This window comes from Halictus rubicundus, chromosome 6 (genome assembly GCF_050948215.1).
Source record: "Halictus rubicundus isolate RS-2024b chromosome 6, iyHalRubi1_principal, whole genome shotgun sequence".
NCBI lineage: Eukaryota > Metazoa > Arthropoda > Insecta > Hymenoptera > Halictidae > Halictus > Halictus rubicundus.
The window spans coordinates 6333568-6356429 of record NC_135154.1 but is presented as its reverse complement, the minus strand read 5'-3'; the positions used below and the strand labels follow the sequence as shown (position 1 = coordinate 6356429).

Here is a 22862-nt window from a genome sequence, read left to right as displayed (position 1 = left end):
CGTCGAGCGAAAACGAAATTTGCGTTCAAGTACTTTTACACCGGTCTCCGGAGACAGAAGGGTCGCTCTGTTGCGTGGTACAGTTACATTTTCTCTCGGACTATTAATTTTCAAAATAACATTAAAAAAACATCCATTTGCTGTGTTTATACTTCGTTCAGAGAGATCATGAAAATTAAATTTCTGAAAAAATATAAGAACCGCCTGGCGATTATAATGTGTCTAACAGTGTTACTAAATGACTAATTTACATAATATAAAGTGGCCACTAGATAAGCATGCAAATTTGGCCCTTTGCCTTCTCGCTGGGGTACACTGCAGAGCCACACTAGACAGCAAAGTAAAGTGCTAAAGTTTATAAAAAAACATTATCTTTGTTCAATTGCAAAGCAAAGCTCAATCTGTTTAAGATAGACGTACCTATGGTGTATCTATCGATGTGTTCTTTACCTAATAGTAACTTATTTTGTATCTTTAATATCCAAACCCATCAAATTTAAATAACAAATCGATATATTGATTTCATATAATATATTCTAGACTCCTGTAAAACGCGATCTAAAAGAGTTTAGGATCACTAATAATGCTGGGGTGCTGGAAATATTGAATTATGTTTCATACATCTACAGGCTGTTAGAATACACGTGTCAAATACTTTGAAAGATGATTCTACAAATTGACCTAACAATAAGATTAATATACACACTCACGACACTATGGTTCCACGATTGGAAGTCTCCACCAGTAGCGGCGCATGTGAGTTAGGTCGGAGACAGAAAGTTAGCTTAGGTGTCGCTATAGGTGAACTTTAATCATTAATGAGTTGAAAACAAAGCTGATGTCGCAATTATGTCGTCCTTGAATTCTGTCTTGTTGTTAAATGGCCCTCTAGGATTACTCCCTAGTTTATTAATATATATATGTTTTATCTCACTACAGTGAAACATCTTTTAAGGGAAAAACTAGGTTTCATATTGCAAAATATTCTCGTACATAGTTGAAAACAGTGATTTCCAGCCGACAATAAAAAATACCCCGAAAATGGCCAAATAAAAAATAAAAGCAAGTAGAATGAATAACGAGATCATCGTTTCTGCCGAAATGGAAAAATCATTTACCGTTTGGTATTTGTGTGCGAGGGGCTTGTTCGTTATAGTTTGTCGAAATTTATCTGCACGGTTTCGCCAGAAAATAAATGTTGAACTGTTCGAAACTAATAAAACGATAAAAACGGTAATCACGAATAGAAAAGCGTTCATTTTACCGCACACCAAAGATACGCGTACGTAGCCGCGACAACGGTAATACATTTTCACAATTGCAGTTTTTAAAGTGCATTTTCCCGTCAGCCGAGTAAACTCCTTCTGAATTCTTGATTGTTTTTATTTTAAACCGCGCAGTGATTTTCAATTGCTACTGCGTAATGGAAAACAGAACAGCGGCCATTATATAGTCATGATTGTGTACGGTGTGTTCAAGTGCATCGAGTTGTGCCTCATTCACCATAACATTCGGGTCTACCTATTTTATTTATGCACTTTATTTCAGCCTGACAAAGGCGGTTTAATTTTTTCTCAATTTGGAACGCCGGGCAAAATCACGGCGGAATAAAAGTGTACGATCAAAATTAAACAAGAATTAATGCGACGTTAACAATCGCAAAATGTAAAATAATTCAGACATGCAGATATTAATACAAAACCGGTTTCCCGGTATGCGATTATTATTGTTCAAACGAAATTTATATCACAAACTCAAACTGTTTCAAGTTCTCTTAAATGAAATTGAAGAATTTACGAAGATTTGTGCAACTTGTGCCAAACGAGAAAAATGATTAGAAACAGGGTTTATACAGGGTGTCCCAGAATTGACGGTACAACCGTAAAGGGAGTGATTCATCTGTGTAGGTTCATCTTGCTGACTGCGCGAAATCTTCTTAATTTATACCGTAATCGCTTACAGCGGGAGAGTTATTGTTCGGCGGATAGTTGAATGGGATACAAGTTAAATATAATGGTTCGTAAAACGTGGCACGTTACGAGCTTAATCATTCCCGCTTCCTCGGAAATCAGCTCGAGCAGATAAATTACACGGACGGTTTGTAGGGTGCGATAATTCAATTGTAATTGGCTAATCTTTAACGCGCGGGAGTAGGAGTAGGTGCGGCCGTATTTAACGGGTGGGTTTGCCGCAGGCAGCTCGGAAAAATGACTCTATTAACCACGGGGACGTACCGGATCGAGCCCGAAGGGAGACTCCGCAGAAACTTTGCTAAACAACTGCACGAGGTGCTAACTACATAGTTAACAAGAGCAATCTGTATCCGTAGCTCGGCGTTGCCGTCGTTCTCCTCATTTCTGTCCTCCTCCTACCAATTCTCATGTCTTGGGAAAACTTCTCTGCTGACGCGTACAAAGAATGCCCCTAATTTCGAAAGAACGGCCACAGAACGTCGCGCTAATTCTAATCCTTCATACAAAATCAGAATCGTTGACGCTTTATTGTTAATGCGATAGTTACCTTGGAAATTTTATGCGAACACTTATTAGAGACGATAACTTTTTTAATTCTGGATTTGGATTTTATTTGAGGAACAATTATCTTACCACTTGACGCGAAGAAGAAATTTTGAGGAAATTCCAATTGGTTGGAATTGCAGAGAGAATACTAAAAGTTGTATTTTACAACGAAAAATTTGCCGCTGAAATGCTCGTTATTTTAGTGTCAACTAAATCCTTTTTTAAAACAATGGTTCCAGTTCTAATCATTGCCGCATGTATAAATAATAATAGGAGCATTGGTTCATTAATATCAAACGAACAGAAGTGGGGAAATAAAGTGGGGAACAAGTCATCAGCAGAGTGTGCGTCGAGGAAATTCATGACTGCTGCAATGTCCAACAATTTACGGCTAATATGACATTAATAGTTTTATAATATTAATGACATCAAAACACAAATCTGTAGTCTGCTATATGACATTGCGTCCAACTGAACACGCAGCAATAGCGTCGAAATTCTGACATCGACGTATCGAACAATCGTGATTAATCGGTGAAATCTGGAAAATCTACTATACAACTTGCTGAATCATATTAAAACGCAAAGAAAAATTTAACGAAGAAAGTACCAAAGATATAGAAAATCGTTTTCGAGAAAGTCGAGTTCAAAGATCCGTCGGGTTCGCGTGCTTCAGTTAGTATACGCTGCAAGTAGAATTGGTTGATCATGATCAGACGCGTCAGACGATTCCTACTTAGTAGCACGCATTTTCTAAAAAACGAAGCTACGGATGAAAAAATGTTATACTGAAATTTTTTCGTATACCGAGGTTTACAACTTTTTAAAAACTTTTTTCAGTTGCCATAGTTTCACACAATTTTCAATGGACTGCCCTGTACAATCACCTAGCGCATACACGGTTCCCGAAAACTGAAAAGTTTATTCATATTCGCAAATATGTTGGTGTCCAGATACTTTTGGACGGTACTGTACGTGTGGAGCTTCTGTAGCCAGAGAGTACCCTTAACCCAAGTCCTTCTCCCTCGTTTCGAGAGAAAAGGTAATCTAGAATTTATCGTCCTATTAACACTTTGCTTAAGTGCAGTATTTGTTTCTGTTAGCAACACTGTCTGTCACACGGCAAACGGGTTTACCTTCACCGCGTGACTAGTCGTCGAAGGTAGTATCAAAGTTATGCAATCGAACTTTATCGGGCTCTTGTATCAATGAAAGTCAAGAAAAAAATGTTACACTGTGTTTGCTTTGACTATTAACACAAATATTTTCTACTACCAATATTTGAATATTTTTTGCGACAGACGCTAATAATTTATTCACGTCATTATATGTATAAAGAGAATATTCGCCCTCAAGGGCCAATATGTTAATCTCACTAAACTAGTACATTTTGATTTACGTTCTATTGTTTCAAATTCCAAGCGTTTCTCTTTTATTCTCACCGTTAATGACACAAAATTATCACAAAGGAAACTACTTTTTGTTTAATCACACTAATGTGTCGGCACCTTGAAAACATTGTAACTTTTATAAAGTTGTTATAAAGTTTTTATGTTGTCTGTGTATGTCACTATTTCATTGTAAGACTCGGTAGTAACGTTCTAGAGACGTCGAAGGAAATAACAAATAAGAATGAAAGTCATAGGACGTATATAAACATATTCTTACGATCTATTTTCATTAGAATATTTTAAGAATCTCGTGTACACGTCGAACACATCGAGATAACAATAATTGAGCGTTTGTCGTCGTAAGTAAATTCTTGGAATTCTATTCTGCATGTTATGCAAGATACTCAAGGAAACAGATTATTAGAGCGCAAAATGGCAGGAAAAAGATACTTGGTAAACGGCGCGGCGTCTTCCCTACAGAAACGAAGGGGAACAGACAAAGGAACTTCGAAATTAGAAAAGTGGTGGTAGTTCAGCAACCTACAGACAGTCAGGTACACGTACTCTACGAAGACCAAAGAAGTTCATAAATAATCGAAGCATTGATGTACGACGGTGGTTTTCGCATGCAATATTGATCCATGTGAACATCACAGTTTATAATGAAATAAGTGGAGAGTGTATCCCTTTGAGCGTCGTCTAACATTGCAGAACTATGGATACCGTAAACATCTGAAAATTTCATAACATTACAACAACTATTTAGTCTCAATCATCCCTAATTTTGCTATTCTATTTTTAAGAGAATACCTGATATACCGATTTTACCGAACTATAGTTATATGAGTAAGCCAAATTGAATTTTAAACGAGACAATTCCTAAAGATTACTCACTGATAAATATTCAAATTATTATTAAATTTGTTTCTCTACACTAGGCAGCGCTATCCGCCAGCATTTTGTAGCTGCTTTATTGCTATTTTATGAAATGATTTTATCTCGTTTATCGTATAAGCGAATAAAGAAATAAAAGAAACAACAATTATACATGACCTTTTCAAATTTAGCTGACAGTCGACTAGAAAGTTTTATTTTAGAAATTCTCTGAAGGAAAGTTCGAAATAAATATTAATCTGTTTCTCCTGTGTAAAAACAATACAAAGCAAGTATTACAATGTGTTTGTAAGTACTTGCAGTTTCATAATCCATATATATATATACATCTACGTTGAAATTGTTTAAGTATAACACGCTCCTCTATCCATTAGTCAATAAAGGACGATTCAGTGAGACGAATTGTTTGTAACAGACCCATACAATTTTGATGAAGCTCCGTGACACGGAAGGTTTCAGCAGAACTGCTTTGACAATCAATCGATTTCTATCGATATTTCATAAAACAAAAATGACAACGGACGCAGATGAAATCGTTATAAGACGTTATAATTTCGTTAAAGGAAAATCGTTAGTTAACATGTTTATTGGTGTTTATCAGCGGCGCACACCTACCATAATCGAACAGGATCCCAAATCGATGCTATTAAGTTTCAAGTTCACAAATTTCACATTGTCAAGTTTCAAAATTGAATTTGCGAATTAATACTTAAATTATTTTGTAATGAAATCAATTTCTTTACTTCATTAGCATCCAAGTAACCGACGTAATTAAATTTCACGTGTCACTTGTTTTCTGCCCCATTGTTTGTTCTTCTTCCTTTTTAGACACTGTGGAATAATCTTATTTTGCATATAAATAGTGCTACCTACTTTGTGCAACTAAATTCTCACTCATGTTCTAATATTATTATAATCGGTTCTTTCTGCGGATCAGCTAAATGAAGGATACCTAATCCATTACATTACGAATAATGTTGAGCTAAATAATTTAGATTATAAAAATATGAATTCAGACATTGCACATGAGAGGAAGTAAAAAGTACATTTTTGAGATATCGACGTAATACATGTGGGTAATAGCTTTTGTTAGAGTACATTAATGGACGGTCGCAGAGGATCCGCAAAAGGAAGTCTAGCATTATTATTAGAACCGATTTTAAAATAGTCACGGAAGCGTCATAGAATTAATTGTATTACCGGTATTATAATAGTTACAGACCAGATATTCGAACCAATATTCAATATTCGTTCCAAAGTCACAGCAAGGAGTATTGAAGAATAAATAAATTATGAAAATCGCTACAAAGAATAACCTCGTAGATTTTGTTGAAAATATGAAATAAAAAGTGGGGTGTCGCCAGGAATCGTCACCGTCAACGATCTCCATATTATACAGGGTGTCCCAAAATGTACTTCCTTGAAAGGGCTGATTCCTAAGGTCATTTCGAGTAACTTTTTCCTTTGCGAAAATGCCCTCCGCGGCTTCGTTAAGGAGTTATTAATGAAAAACACGGACCAATCAGAGTGCGGCAAGTCCGCTGTTGCTGTGCCCTGATTGGTCCGTATTTTTCATTAATAACTCCTTAACAAAGCCACAGGGAACATTTTCGCAAAGGAAAAAGTTTCTTCAAATCACCTCAGGAATCGCCACTTTCAAGGAAGCACAACATTTTTGGGAGATCCTGTATATAAAGAAATATATGTACATATGTTCATAGAAATGTTCGTAGAACATTTTAAACATTCTACAAAATGTGCTCGTCTGTGATAATTGCACAGATTTTTGGAGGTTTCTGCATTTACATTGATATTTTCGCTGCATAACGATGATAAGATTAAACGATAGACAGCTGTTGACATCAATGGAACATTAGCTTGATTAAACAAGGAGCAAATAGGATGTTTATGACAGTACTAATAGGGAACAACGAAGTCACGTTTATATCGAATTTAGGACGAAAAACATCGGTACGATGTATTGATTGCCCTAGTCTTCAGATGCAAATCCGATAAGAGATCGTCTATTATGAAACATACACTTCGAGGAAAACGTCACTAACGATGTCTGTCTCGTAGATCAAGAAATTAATCGTGTCGAAAAATTGCCATGCTAATGAAAGAGATCGAGCATGTCATTGAATAAAAACCTATTCTGCATCAATTTTCGAACTACGGTGGATCCAAAAAGTATTTGAACACTACATTTCCGATTTTCGAAAAATCATGTATACTTAATCGGTAATAATTTCGGTAATAATGAATCCGGTCTCAAGTTTGAAAATGAGATTTTTACTTCTAGTAATTGGCACCCTCACAGTAATTGGGTCCCTTACTCTATATCTTCCTAGATGTTCACGATTGAAAAGTCGCTGTCAGTCAAATGGTTGAGTATGTCAATAATATTTTCGATGCTCGAAATATAAATTGACGAAGGTGTTTGTTACGGCGAGAAGTTCTAAGGTCGTGCGTGAAAATCGATACGATTTTCTAGAAATACTATAACAATAGTGCTCGCAGGGCAGACAATACTCGCAATGTGCCCGCGAGTGACAGATGCAGGTGACGCAAAATATCCCATATAATATCGATTGCCACGGTGTACAAGCGTATCTAGACAAGGCGAAGCCATGAATTCGATTCGCAACTGTTATTAATATGTCGCCGGGAAAGTAATCGTATTACCCCTTTCAGCCACGATTGTTCGTCATTTATCATTGTTCCCGTGAAATTACGTGATTCGTCATTGCCATTTAAATTATAATATACTATCAACGATATGACTGTACAACATTACAATTATAGATTCTTTGCAACGTGTTATATTACTGCACTGCGTTGACACGATTAACAATAACAATGTTCCAACGATAAGGTGAACAAATATTAAGCGTGTAATACTAGAAATATTCATCCAATTCCAATATTCATGTTTTTATTCGTTTCCGTTATAGTCGTGAATACTTATAGACCTAACAAATTGTAAGTTGATAAAGGGGACCATACACCACACCCCTTCGCATGTCCGGTTTTAGTAGCACTTCGACCCGAAAATATCCTGTCCAGCAGCCCTTGGGACATTTGATAACCAAACGAATTTGATTAGCGAATCTCGTAGGTCATACGTAGTTGCTTTTAAAGTACCTTCGGCCGAGCGAATCATAACTGAATATATTTCAGTGTAGGTACACACTGAACATAGAAAAGACAATTGCAGAAAATCATTCCGAATAAAATGACACTAATACGAGGTTTTTAAATTAATTTCAAAGCAAGTAATGAGACAACATCCAATCACAACACTGTAATTATTGAACTGCCGATTTTATGCATTTATAACAAAAACGACATTACGTTTACAACAAACACGATATTATTTTCAACTGATTAAATTTATTAAAAGAAGAAATACTCATTTATTTTATATTTGTTACAGTTGATTTGAAACATTTTGCATAAAAACTCGCAGTCTAGTAATTGTGTTTGTGAAAATAATTTTTGTGTCGTGTAGAAATATATTTAACATAGGTTTGGTGAAATAGTTGATAATAGTTATGAAATAAGTATGCTGTTAAAAAGCATTTCACACTTGCCATGACGAAGATATATCGACATCGTTGTATGTTCTGCGTATAAAGGACATTTATGGAAAATAATAACGATAATAATAATGTGAACAATATGTACGTATATTGTGACGTCGCAATAACAAAGATAATTAGAAAACATTTTGCAGTGCGACTGTCAGTTTAAATGAAACTTCCATGTGATTCAAAGTCTGTGAAAAGCTAAATCCAAGTTTCCAGTGTCAAAACTATTTTTAGTATATCGATCGGACGGCCATGTTGAGTCCGTAGAGTGACCTCTGACCGGATACATTTATATAAACGAACCACGTACTTATTTGCATTGTACGGCTTTAAGTCATATTTTCGACTAATATCATTCCAATGTATACATACAAATAATAGGTATAACAACAATATTCAGTATATTATAAAAGTGTACACATTTACAGAATTAAACAGCTATTTTTCGAAATTATTCTCCACATACTTCGCTAAAACGAAACCCGTTTTACATTTTTTACACCGTTCGAATTTCCAAACTAGCAAAATCGAGTTATTCGGTGAAAATGTAAAAAAATCATTGAGATTATAACAATTAGAAGAATGTAAGTTGTTGCTGAGTTTGGGACATAATTGCATAAAGTTTGGAGTAAAAATATTAATTTGTAAAACATTTCAAACTATAGATATAAGAAATGTAAGAAAACTATAAGAAACGAAAATGGATAAACATGAAATATTTGTAGTTTAATGACTCGATGTATTTAACGTTATACGAACTATAACAAGAATGAACTCTGTTTTATTTGTTTTTAGTTTAGTAGAACTATCCACGAAGGAAATTGAATTTCATTTAATTTCAGCTTCTTCAAATTTGTCTGTGAAGATGTAAATTTGCATAAACTTCCTTCATTATTAGAAATTACATGAGCGAAGGAGGGGTGCAATACTCCATCCCCAGCCCTTTGCGAGCACAACGAACGCGAACTCAATTTCAGATACCCTAACGTTTAAAAGCTGGGAGCTTGCTATGAGATACCATTTTAAAACGTTCGTTCGGTAAATAAGTGTTCCATCAAAAATATCCCGTTATAGCAAGGAGACGACGTACGATTATAGTTAATTTTGCAGCAGTATACCAGGTTATATCAGATCATTGCTCCATATATTTTTCTGTACTTTTTATCACCTATAAAATAGTATACAGTGTATAACAACTAAATGATTACGATATTTGCTCGGAAGGACGTTGCTTGTGGGATGACCTAATCGAATCCGTCTCACCCTAAACTAGTCTGAGATTGCATGGTATCAAGGACATTATGAGATTTGTCCGACGGGATTTAAATTCGTTTAAAAAGACTTTCTTCGAGGCTTCCTCGAAGAGTGCCCTGCTACTTCAGCCTGACTCATGATCCATGGATTCTTCAATCAGTGTCACACGTCGCTTTTAACGTTTCAGGGTGACTTATTCGGGGGCTTGAACAGTGGTCTACAAGACGGCTTACTTTCGAGGGCGGAGGCTTTGGCTGCGGATTTAGGAAAACACAACGCGGGCACCCCAATGCCTCTGAAGCATGACCCTGTTTCCGTCTACCATCACGGAGCCCATATGCCAACCCCCCATCCAAATAACCGGCCGCATCATCAGGTACATTCACACCTCTTTGTGAGTCCGCTTTTTTGATATACTATACACATATTCAGATTTTCTGCACAGACACGCGGCCATTCTCATCGATCAACAAAGACTTATACTTTTTCGTTTGCATGAAAACTGTCTCGGTAATTACATGGAACAAGGCTCACCGGAACGGTCTTGAAATGTCAATATTAATAATAATCGCGAAATATTTCATCTAGTTTGGAATTGCACGGTCTTCAAATGTATTTGTCAATATTAATAATAATCGCGAAATATTTCATCTAGTTTGGAATTGCACGGTCTTCAAATGTATTTGTCAATATTAATAATAATCGCGAAATATTTCATCTAGTTTGTCTCTAGCTGGAACACTAACCACGATTTCACATTTTACATTTATTCTAAATTACTTCCATGAGAAATTAATACATGTTGATATAAAAATTGCGAGAAATATAAATAAATTCAACGTTGTAATTTCCATAAAATATCTTGCAGTGATAATTTCGTAAAAAATGAATGTTAAAGAGACATGTGTGTCATTTTATTCGATCACGAAAGTTGGCGAAATAGACCATGCTCTTTGTAGTTACCAGCATTCTTGAATAAATTCATAATTTTACTCTCAACACTCTTGGACGAGATATCTCGCGGGTTTTTTCTCGTTCGATTTCACAGACGAATTATCTCGCGACGTTTTCCTCGTTCGTCTGGCGCTCTGTGGACGAGATATTTCACGACCTTTCCTCTTTTGTCTGGCGCTTTGGCCAAGAGTACCTATCCTTTGTCTATCGTTTTAGTCGAGACACCGCGGTTCTATAATTAATTATGCTTAATCATTCTGTGACTTTATATAACCGTAAAATCTGGATATTTATTTATTTTTAACAATCCTACAATTATTCTGATGTATGATTTATAATGACAATATAACATATATATGTTCAACTTTATTAGTTTCATCGTCCAGAGTGTCAGGAGCTTACGGCCAAATATATGTATACCACTTAAGAATGAGAAAAAGTTAATTAACCATAGTTGGTGGTTTTTCAGTAGTATGTTGCGAAAATATAATTATTTGTATCGCTCATAAAATGCAGCAGCATTCCTCGTGTCATCGCTTTTGTACGCAATTATGTTAATTACTTTATGTTCCTGTTTGCTCGTATTTTATTCGCAGCCGTAGCAGTACATAATTTACAATTGACATGTAATTGAGTATGTAAGGGAAAGTAATACTATGCAACTAACATGCTGAAAGAGTATAAAGAAAATAGCTTTCCTACCTTAATACATTGACAAAATTAATTGGTTATGTTAACATTTTCAGTGTGGTAAATTCAAGATTTGCAATATCATACGTCTTAGTATTTCGATGTGATAAAGTGTCATTTGTTTTTGTCAAATGTTCTGACAATTAGTATTACTTGTTTTTTAGAAATAAAAAATGTACTGTTTCATTTTATGCCGTGTAAAGTAACGATCATTGCACTAGTTGAAAAAACTAATAGACTATTTATGAATTAAAATTAAATTATCTGCATGTTTCAAGTGAACAGTAGTTATGCATTCATGTATTCTTATTGATTACAGTAAATAATACGTATCTATGTATTCTTGCCAAGTTTAATGTAGGTATTCTCGCAATCAATAAAGTAGCAAGTGCTACAGTGTCACGATTTTACAATATTTTTCATAATTATTAAGAATTCTGAATGTGTTTAATTAAAAGATTCATCTCTACAAGTGCCTACATTTTACTGTATTAACAAATATTCTATCTCATCATCGGCAATCATTAATATTATAATTTCTCTCCCTCGGATAAAAACGCGTTTTAACCCTTCGTTTGTAAAATTCATGCTAAAGCGATTACTAAAATATTGCAAATGAAATAAGACCAGTATTAATGTGATTCCATTTACATTGTGATAGATTGTTATGCGCGTAAATGGACACTGAAGCATAATAATTTCATTAAAACTTAACATTTACATCAACGGAAAAGCTTACCGATGAAATAATTATTGTAATAAAGTACGTTGAAATCGTACTAGTGCTCCGCAAAATCCAATGTTCGAATGTCACGATAAAATGTGTAACAAATTGTGCATGAGTGGTTTTAAATAACTGAAAATAACTGATCATGGGAAGCAATTAATTACATTTTTAATCACACTTTATTATCGTCGTTAACGGTGCGCACAGCAGTTTTCATTCTCGTACTTTAATTATTAATACTTTCAATATTCTCGCGTATGCGGATAATTTCGTATCACATATGGGAAAAAATGCTACATTTCATCAATAATAAATCAATTTATCAGAATATCAGTTCGTTTCATGCTAGAAAATACTGGACAAAAGTTGTTACAAACAAATACTCAAAGCCCCAGCATATAACAGATAATTATTCATTGTCGAATGTAAATATGCAATACAATAAAGAACGAATAGTTACAATTGAACTGCTAGTCTTTATACATTTATATTAAATATGAATATGAGCAATAAAATATGAGGTACAATCAAATACAGTACTGTTTAAATTTTAATGTTATCGTTTTAAAATCAGCAGAGGAAATAAACGTTTGTTTAATCTCTCTCTTCTCCAATTACAACTGTTACCTAGTTCTAGTTGAGTTTAGTTAATGATCTTACTGAATTGAACAAAACATATTTACGTTTTTCGGATGAATAGTCCTATATTCTAAAAGTGACGAATTTAAGAAATATCAGTTTGATAATAGGAAACCTTACATTTGACGTTATCAGGAAAATTAGAAAAAAGGAGCGGATAGTGAATTTCGAAATCCTTACTTCCAATTGATTTCAGCGTGTAAGAGAAGGAGCGAACACTGAAATTTCGCTTGAACCGTGACGTCGCGTCGCGAAGGCATTCCCTCCGCATGAAAACTTCATTAATTTTATGGTTAAAGTTTGACAGTCTCGCGCCGAGTTTGCTAGTGCCTCCCAACGGCGAGGCTTCATTGTCATCTTGCGCAGCATTCAACGATAGGAATCGGTACACCTGAAATCCAACTTCAGTCCGCATTGCTGCTGTTTGTAGAATGCATTTCTTTCTTATCCAATAACAGTCGTTGAATTTATGCGCATATTATTTCACGTCGGCCCCCGGTAGAATAAAAAATTATTAAATTGAATTTGCTGCAATAGATTCACTTCTAATAAATAAAATTATCGAGTTGTTAGCGACAAGTAAAATACCTAGCAAATTCGTTATGGCTTTCATCAAAGCGTAATTATTAAAAAAGTTGTCTCCTTCAATTTTAAGACACGGTGGTCATTTAGAATCAGTTTTCTTTCTCTAATAATCTTAGGTACCAAGTTCAGAATAGTACAGCAACATTCTTAAATTATTTTAATCTAACATGCGATTTTAAATAATTTTCTGAAATAGAAAAGATATGTAGGAACAAATTATTAACTCAAAGGGGTGTATATCTGCTGTAGAAAAGTCAATTTTAAACAGGGATCTGTGAGCGTCTTTTAAACAAATTAAACCCGTTAAATGTCCAATACATTGTATAATATGATACGTATAAAAATAGTAACAGCTTCGATCAGAAAATAATAAATGAATTTTAAAAACGGGTAAGTGCATAATAATAAGTGGGAAAGTCATGTCTGCGATCCAATTCAATTACAATTTGCTGGCTGTCGTTTGAGGGTTTTATGCTAATACAAGCAATCTGAGGTTCATGAGTGGAGGATAGTATAGCAGTAGGGTGAAATAACCAATGTGCAGCGACCCGGAATGATCTTTTCGAGCGTAGGGGCGTTGCTCGTGTATTATCTCACCAGTGGGACAATTCGTAACACACTGGGCGGAACGCAATCAATTTTGACGGAGTTTTGTTTGTATTGTATGTACCAACCCCACTTCCAAGATATTACCGAAATTGAATTGGAAAGATCAGAAGCTAAGCAAGCCACTTTCCACCGATTTTTCGGAAATAAGAAGAAACAACTTCTCTAATGAAATAAAGAATTTCTCATTCTTTTCACAAATATTTTGCTTTTCTCTGTAACAATTTTTTTAACAAAATAAACGATTCTCAATTCCTTTCGCGATACCGTAAAATTTGCAACGACCGACAATAATTTAAAATAAAAACGTTTTATAAACTTAAATTTAAAAAAAAAAGCTAACAATGCAATTTTTCATTAATTTTTAAACTTGGGCTTACGTGAGTGCTTATAAATCACAAACGACGGAATATATCAAAAAATAGTTGCAGCAAAAGTTATACTGAATCTTTGGGCCCATAAATCTGTGCGAAAAATTTTTTCGAGAAATCATTTTTTTCAGTAAAAAAAAATGTTGAAAATAATTTTTCCGTACTCACGTAGAAGGGCCGGTTCGGATAAAAGGGCTGCTTTCTCTTACGGAAATAAAATTAGAATTAAAATAGCGCCGAGTGCAAAGGGTTAAAAGTTCAATACCGAAATACCCCCAGGATTAGACTCGTCTGTCTCGTTTGATCGGACGTGACCGAAATGTGTTTTTGTGGAATAGAATTCCGTCAGAGAAGCCAGAAGAATCTTGATAAAAAGAAAAAAGAAAAAACTTGGTTGACTGCAGGTCGTCAGTATATCTGTTGGCCATCGAGTGGACACGTATGGATCGCAGTTCTGGCTTCCCGCAGTGCGGTGGCTGGAACACCCTCTTCTCGCTTACAGCTCGCCATCTCTTTCTCTTCCGAGTCGCTCTAACCGTGCAGATGGTCAAACAGCAAGTGTCCCATAAAGTCTGTTTTTATACGCGAGGCTGACGAATTCAATAATGGCGATGTCCTACGGGCCACGGGTTCGCCTAACGCGCAACGTATTACGTTCACGAACGCATGTAACGAGTTTTGTATCATTGGCACAAGTGGCGGGAGCAAACGAAGAGGAATCGTGACGAGCGATAGGCTTCCGCGAAAGAGAAACAGCGACAGAAGAAGAAAGAGAGGGGGGGGGGAGAAATTCGACTAACCCTACCGTCGTGTCAGCATAATGATGAAATATTGCGGAGGTCTCTGGGGCCCTACCGTATACCCCCTAAACCCCTCCTACCCCCGAGCTAGTCCCTCGTTCACTCTATATTTGCCACCATCCCGTTTCAACCCTGTTCCTTCTTCCTTCTTCGTACACAGTTTCCCGCCACCCACAACCCTCAGTATTTCTGATATAACTATACTATTTCGTAGCACCCCCCCGGACTGAAACCGTGCCATCCAGTTAGCTCGCCGTGCTGCACATTCCCGTGAGAATAAATGTTGCGTACATCAACGTCTCCGTACACACACGCGTGTCACGCTCCGTCCGTGTGGCAAACGCCCCGTAAGCGCACGTTCACACAGGAATTAGAAGACACCGACCATTCTTTTAGCAAATTACGCTCGAAATCCTCGCCGCGGCGGGGTCTCGGAGACTCGGGAACATTTTTTAAACTCTTACAAGTGAAATTGCATTGGTACAAAATTATTGAGACATTAGAATAGTATACGTGTAAATTTTACCGCGCAGAGATAGGTATGTTAGAATTTATGTTGACAATCGAATGAGAACCTCTAATAAGGGTCTACGTCATAATGTATAATACATGCAACGTTGTTCGAGGTATAGCACAAATGAATAATGAATGCGAACTCTTCGGTACTTCCTCTATGAAAAAACAAAATGTATTTTTAGATATTTCATTGTCAGCTTTGTGACGCTGTGAGAAATTATTGTATGCGCTAAACAAGATGTATTTCTAATAAATTATTATGGTCAACTTATCGTCTTGACCGTGCTGATGTAACGACGAGTGCTGTCGTTAAACTATGGACGTTTACATAAATTCCAATGTTTCGAGAGTAATCTTCGACAATAAATCTTCAGCGGAGATCGGTTTTGCAACGACAAAACTAACGACGACATTTTTAAACATTTCTTGCGTCTGTGTTTCATTGTACTTCGCATTTACTGATCCGTTATAAAAGCATAAAATCCACCGTCCAGCTGTCTCTGAAAATATTAATAGAACATGTCACGAGTTTGTGTGCATACATCGATCATAATCTTGTTTTGCAGCATTTTATACATTTACGTAAGATTCACTTTAATGAAATAAAAATGTTGTAAGATGCTAGATTTGACAGTTTTGTTGCAATTAAATTTCTCATTTGCCAGGGGGCATTAGTGAAAAACTACATCACTAATTACATTAGTGAAATGACCTTGAGGTGATCCAAGGTTGCAAAAATGATCAACTGTTAAAACCGACAAGAATAGACAAATGTTAGAAGGGTGATATCGCATTTCAATTTTTCGTCTCGTATTCAATAATTAATAGAGTAGTTCTTGCTCAAAATAATTATTCTTTCTATGAAAGACTAATTTTAACAAATGTACATTTCTGTTCAATGACAATCTTATACGTTGTACGTATCGGCTACCATTTAGATTACCGTTCTGCAGGATCTAAATACAAAATACTTATTAAATATTTGTTTCGAGTATGTTACACAGAGGGAACGTTATTACATACATTAATAATGAAAAAGTAGGGCACATTTTCACTCTCACGGAACGCGCGGAAATAATAAACTCGAACCCGCACACTTACATGTTTAATATGTAGGCAAATTGTAAAGTGAACAATGTAATAGCCTTAAAGAGGCTACCGCGCGAACGCTGTTTGTCCTTGTGTTAGTCTCTAGGAGGAAAAATATGAAGAGAGCTCATAAATAATTTGTAAGGGGTCGCGCACACTATGCTTCCAGTGACAAACACGGCACGTGCAGCGTAATTGTGCGTCTACTTTTTACGCGTTTCTTTACATCTCCCATCGTTGCCTATATCCTTTTCGTTATTATATTCTAACGTTTATTAACGTTCGCTGTTACTTCCGAATTATCGATTATTTAAACTAATAACGAAATAAAATAATTTCAATAAACGGTATAATATTATACCATAATAAAAAATGTAAAAAAGTCTATGTAATCGCTTTTACAAATAATTCACTAGTGCAATTCTTCTAAAATAAACGTCTGATTGCTTAAATTGAAAACCAGAATCTATTTCTCTCTTAAAAACAATAATTTTTGTTTCGCAAGAAATTATATTTGCTAATTAGTAGATATAGTTTCTGTTACAAAAGTACTGTTACTGTTGTAAAAGTAATAGGAGGAGGTAATTGCAAAGGTCACTTGTAATTCTTGAAATGGAATGTCTCGGTGATCTTCCTGATACCCCCTCTGGTGGGGATGAAACGTTGACAGTTACGGTAGGGAGCCTCGCGACAGTTACGTAGGTAACATTGTGCGGCAGAATTAGAAGGCACACGATTCAATTGGAACCACAAGAGCTATTTCAAACCCTGCGCGAATTGAAAGTTTGTAAAATTTGTTTTGCAGATGAGTCATCCGGGGATGGAGAGTCTCGACATGTTGGACCCGGCAAACTCGATGACCACGCTGACGCCGATGTCGGAGAACACGGGGGGCGGGCCAGGTCATCACGCGGGTATCCACGGTCCATCGGTGTACGGCGGCATGAACGGAATGATGGGTCACCATCATCATCACGGAAACCTCGGTGGGGGTGGTGGGAGCGTGCCGCATCCGGCTCATCATCATCCAGCGATGGCTGCAGCCGCGGCGGCGGCAGCGGCGGCGGGTTTGCATCCAGACGCGGACACGGATCCGCGAGAATTGGAGGCGTTCGCCGAGAGATTCAAGCAGAGACGCATCAAGCTCGGCGTGACGCAAGCCGACGTCGGCAAAGCTCTGGCGAACCTGAAGCTGCCGGGTGTGGGAGCGCTGTCTCAGTCGACGATATGTCGGTTCGAGTCGTTGACGTTATCGCACAATAACATGATCGCCCTGAAGCCGATCCTCCAAGCGTGGCTGGAGGAGGCCGAGGCGCAGGCGAAGAACAAAAGGCGGGACCCGGACGCGCCGTCCGTCTTGCCGGCCGGCGAGAAGAAGAGGAAGCGAACGAGCATAGCCGCCCCCGAGAAACGCTCGTTGGAGGCGTATTTCGCCGTGCAGCCGCGGCCCTCCGGCGAGAAGATCGCCGCGATCGCGGAGAAGCTCGACCTGAAGAAGAACGTCGTCAGGGTCTGGTTCTGCAACCAACGGCAGAAGCAGAAGCGCATGAAGTTCGCGGCTCAACATTGACCCGAGGGTGGCTTGTGACAGCAAAACTGACCGTATCAGTTGCCCAGTCTCGAGCCCAAACCAGAACCCTTGACCGAGTTTCAGGGATGGCCGTAAAAACGGAGCGGAAAAATAAACGCCATCGCTGCGATACAACGACGACGCGACGCGGCACCAGGTATACATGTGCAAGGTATCGCATACTGTGCGCCGTCGGTGCAGTCGTTCGAGTTACGAGGACTGCTTCTCGGTTTCAAGTGGGTTGGAAACAGTAGTTCGATGCTGCGGCCAAACGGACTGAGATAGTTGACTGTCACAGGCTTCGAAATAAATATACTGTGGTCATTGTTCGTGATGTTCTCGACGCGTCTTCTGCGGAACGTGAAAATTCGTAGAGAAACGTTTCCCGGCTCATCGGTTCGCGAGCTTCTTCCCTCGATCCCCGCGATTGACGAATCTGCGAGTTAATCACTCGATAGATCGCGCCCTGCGATACGGTGTTTAGTGATTCGTTCACCTGGCTGTCAATTTTCAACAACCGCGAAACTCTTGCGAAAATTAGTGGAATCAACGAACGTTCGGACGTACATATCATTTTGAGACATAATTTCTCGCTGTATAAGGAATCCGTCAACTTACCTCTCAACAATTTCGATTACCGCAGACATTGAAAATACTTTGCAATGAACCGTCGAAACTTTGTTAGTCGTTTAAACTTCGTTAACCCTTTGTCTTACTGATTGTACTAATTTTCTCGAAGAAAAAGATACTCCATTTTTATTTTAATGATGAGATATTGGTAACAAGGACATTTTATTCGTACTTGAAAGAAAATGATGATATTCTCGACATCGTAAGACCCGGGGTTAATATTCATTTCTAGAGTTTGAAAGTATGCAATTTTCTCAATAGTCACTAAGAAACGGGAACCATCTGTTCGTATTATGTAAAAATGTCGTCTGAAGTCGGGTGGAAGAGAGTGCTTGCGGAAACCTTAGACCAAAGCATCTGCAAAGTGAGATAGAATTTGCGGAGTGTATCAGCTACGATCGCGATAAAACAGTTTACGAGCGTATCCACCCTCGCGCCGCACTCTATAGATCGTTGAGATCGTCGTTGACGCCGATTTCATGACCAAAGACTTCGCGAATGTTTTTCAAATTTTCTATTTGTCCTAATACGCGTACCTTAATTCGCTGTAATATTTAAAAGAAGTACGAAGCATTCCTGTAATATTAAACATTGGAACGTGTCTCGTTAACAATATTTCCGTTGGTATTTCTTTTCTCTGATCTCTGATTTAACTCGTGAATTTCTAGTCTGTGGAAATTTATGCGGATAGAATCAAATTGCATTTGATTCTGTTAAATGTTTTACATTTCTAAAGAGTTCTACACATCGAAGATACATAAAATTACACAGCCTACAAATTAGCTGAAAAACGGTAGAATTAGACAAGCCTGAAAGCTGTCATTTTGCTATATTTTGAGACCCAGTACGAGGGAAGTTTTCGCGAACTAGGAAAAGGCAATCGCAACGAATAAAACAAAGAAACAAATAGCGAATAGCCATCGACGCGTCTTGAAAAGTACAATTCGAAACATAAAAGTATAAAAAGTACGTATTGTTATAAAGTCGACGCGTGGATACGTCGTGCCGAAGAAATAAGTGATATTAATCCTAATGAAGACACTCAGTGCAGTGTAAAAAGTGAAACGATAGAAAAAAGAGAGAGAGAGAGAAAGAGAGAGAGAAAGAGAGAGAGAGAGAGAGAGAGAGAGAGAGAGAGAGAGAGAGACGAGTGCATGCGTGAGAGAAAAGTAAGAATGAAACGTCGAATGTTTAACGCTAGGATAAGGTTTTTACTCACTGATTTTACGTTCACGGAACAAAACATCGCATAAAGATACATCTGCTACTTCCAGTAACGCGAAAGTTCAACAACAAACCTTGAGGATTGTCATGAAACTTTTAATACATTCCGAGACATTAATTTGTATTCTAGAGAAATTTTTGTCAACATGTGTCACACAATACCACAAACTTTCACCGTTTTCACAGATACAAGCATTCATTTGAAAGTTCGCGATTTAATTGAAATCACGTAACAAAACATATCAATGTTAGATTTGTAAAAACTGTCAGATGTATCTGAAACATTACGATATGGTAACACTAGATTTTTATTGGATCGGAATCTATTTTAATTCCCTGTATCGACGAGAATGAAAAGTTTATATCTACTAACGTATCTATGTACTACGTACTTATAATAACAGTGTATAAAAATCAAAGGTGCTATTACCTTCTACTATAGTTTATCGTTTTACGGAAAATTATCAACGACTTCAAGGTTTGGAAAATTTCAACAAAAAGGAGAAAAGAATCTTCGAAGGAACTGTGTTTTGTTATCGTTAAAGGTCACATGCGTTTTGCTCGTGTACACGTTTCGTTTTGTGGAAAATGTATCGATGAGAATGACGCACGAGATTAGAATGAACGTAAGCGAGAGTGAGTGAAAGAGAGAGAGAGAGAGAGAGAGAGAGAGAGAGAGAGGGAGAGGGAGAGAGAGAGAGAAAAGAGAGTGAGAAAAAGAGAGCGAATGAGAAACCATGATGAAGGAAGAAAGAAGTACGAAAACGTGTTATGTAGTGATTTTGGACAATCAGTGAAAAGACTGTATCATATCATATTGAAGCAATACTGTAGTATTAGTCGACGAATTAATGAACTTTATTTGTATTCCACGTGATCGACCGCGTGTTCCCAATGCGCTGGATAATTGCTTTCGTGCAAAAACCAAGAGAAAAAGACAGAAAGAGAGGGAGAGAGAGAGAGAAAAAGAGAGAGGGGGAGAGAGAAAAAGCGGCGGCGCCGTTCAATTAGCTTCTCATCGAGATGAACCAATACAAAAGCCAATATTTTCGACGATAAAACACGATTGTTAAGCGCATAACAAATAAGGGGACTTTCGTATACTTACCGGGTGTGCGATTGGGAGCGTGTCGGATCGTTCATCGTACATTCAGAAATTGATCTTTCGATTCTCGAAAACTGTTCGCTGTATTCCGCGGTCTAGCGCAATTTATTTTTGTTTCCTGGACGGTTTCGCTGTCTCTCCCTGGACAACGAGGCTCGATCAACGTGTAAAAGAACGAAATCCTCGTACGACCGTGCACGCAGGACCAGCGTGTCTCCGCGCGTGCGACGCGCGGCGCCGGAAGTACTGCGAAAGAATTTTGAAAGGTGTTTCAAAATCGCTTCTGCCGATAGAACAGCGATAGAGAATGGAAGCGTGCCAAGCGTGTCGTTCGCCGGGCGTTGCACGCACACGGAGACAGAACGCGGTCTCCGATAGCTGTCCGATCACTATCCGCGAATCACAGTGGTGCCCGCTTAATAGACGCAGTTTCGGGACCGCCGACGCGGACCATTATCGAGGGTGTTCGGTCACAGTCGCCGGACGAGGGGAGGGAGCACCAATCGAGGGGAAGGGGTCCCCCCTCTCTCTGCCGTTAGCGGGCTGGTCACGTGACATTGTGACACAAACGCGACAGAGACGCGTCACGTGACCGGGCCGTGACGTAGATGGGGGAAGCGGAGAGGGGGAACGAGTCTCGATCCGGCGACTATGAGTTAGGCGTTCTGAGAATTGCCGCGACACAATGAGAACCAACGAGTGAAACAATAGGGAATCGAGGAGTTCGAAGATAGTCGCCGGACGAGGGGAGGGAGCACCAATCGAGGGGAAGGGGTCCCCCCTCTCTCTGCCGTTAGCGGGCTGGTCACGTGACATTGTGACACAAGCGCGACAGAGACGCGTCACGTGACCGGACCGTGACGTAGATGGGGAAAGCGGAGAGGGGGAACGAGTCTCGATCCGGCGACTATGAGTTAGGCGTTCTGAGAATTGCCGCGACACAATGAGAACCAACGAGTGAAACAATAGGGAATCGAGGAGTTCGAAGCAAAATTCTGCGGACACCGAGCGGCCTAATTGCGTCTATCAAGCGGAGGTTTGCCGCACGTTCGAGACCCCGCACTACGCGTGACGGAGGAAATGTGATCATGCTCAAATATTCACCGTGCACCGAGCAATACCACGGGGATGTTCGACAAAGAAGGCGATATATCATTGTAATAGTTAAAACTAAACGGAAGGATGGTAGTAATTTTTAAATTGTATATACGTAAGAGGATAAGTATTTTCTAGAGCAATAGTCTATTGCCATTCTACTAGATAATGGAAGGAAATTCTAGTGCAATATAGAGTCTAACGACATTTATTAATATTATTACGTTATCATTCGTTATTTTACCTTTCCGCCTGAGTTTGGCAGGTCGACATTCTCGCGCGTCTGCCAGATCAATTCGAATCCGGATGTTCGAACATTCGTCCCGAACTTGTAATTAGGCTTCTTTTCTACCTTGTCGAATGTTATATACGTGTTCATCCGTACGACGGTGTAATAAATTATGTTTCGCTGAAAACGGTAACCACGTTCGACGCGTTCTTACACGGGACCGCTTTTCATTAAAATTTCCGAACTTTCGATTTCATTCGTGTCAGTTCGATCGAGTTACGATAGAAACGTTGACGAAGCTGGACTTTTTTTTATATTACAATGGCTCACGTTCCGCGATGCACTTACTGTTATGCTTCGAAGTATATCGATGTTATTTGTTTA

General features: G+C 38.1%; 1 protein-coding gene and 1 long non-coding RNA gene across 3 annotated transcripts in view; both read left to right on the top strand.

The window, feature by feature from the left end:
- Acj6 (abnormal chemosensory protein 6) overlaps positions 1-18339 on the top strand; it is a 57411-nt gene extending 39072 nt beyond the window's left edge. The window contains exons 3-4 of one of the 2 annotated variants that reach the window (XM_076789638.1): positions 9836-10024; positions 17431-18339. In XM_076789638.1, coding sequence (XP_076645753.1) covers positions 9836-10024; positions 17431-18195 — 954 coding nt within the window. In that variant the 3' untranslated portion in view covers positions 18196-18339. Of the gene's footprint in view, positions 1-9835; positions 10043-17430 lie in introns of both variants that reach the window. The other variant, XM_076789637.1, reaches the window with a different exon arrangement.
- Positions 18340-21479: 3140 nt separating this feature from the next.
- LOC143354898 (uncharacterized) lies at positions 21480-22141 on the top strand. Its single transcript, XR_013082408.1, has 2 exons — positions 21480-21816; positions 21878-22141. It is a non-coding gene; the product is annotated as an uncharacterized LOC143354898 (long non-coding RNA).
- The last annotated feature ends 721 nt before the right edge of the window (positions 22142-22862 follow it).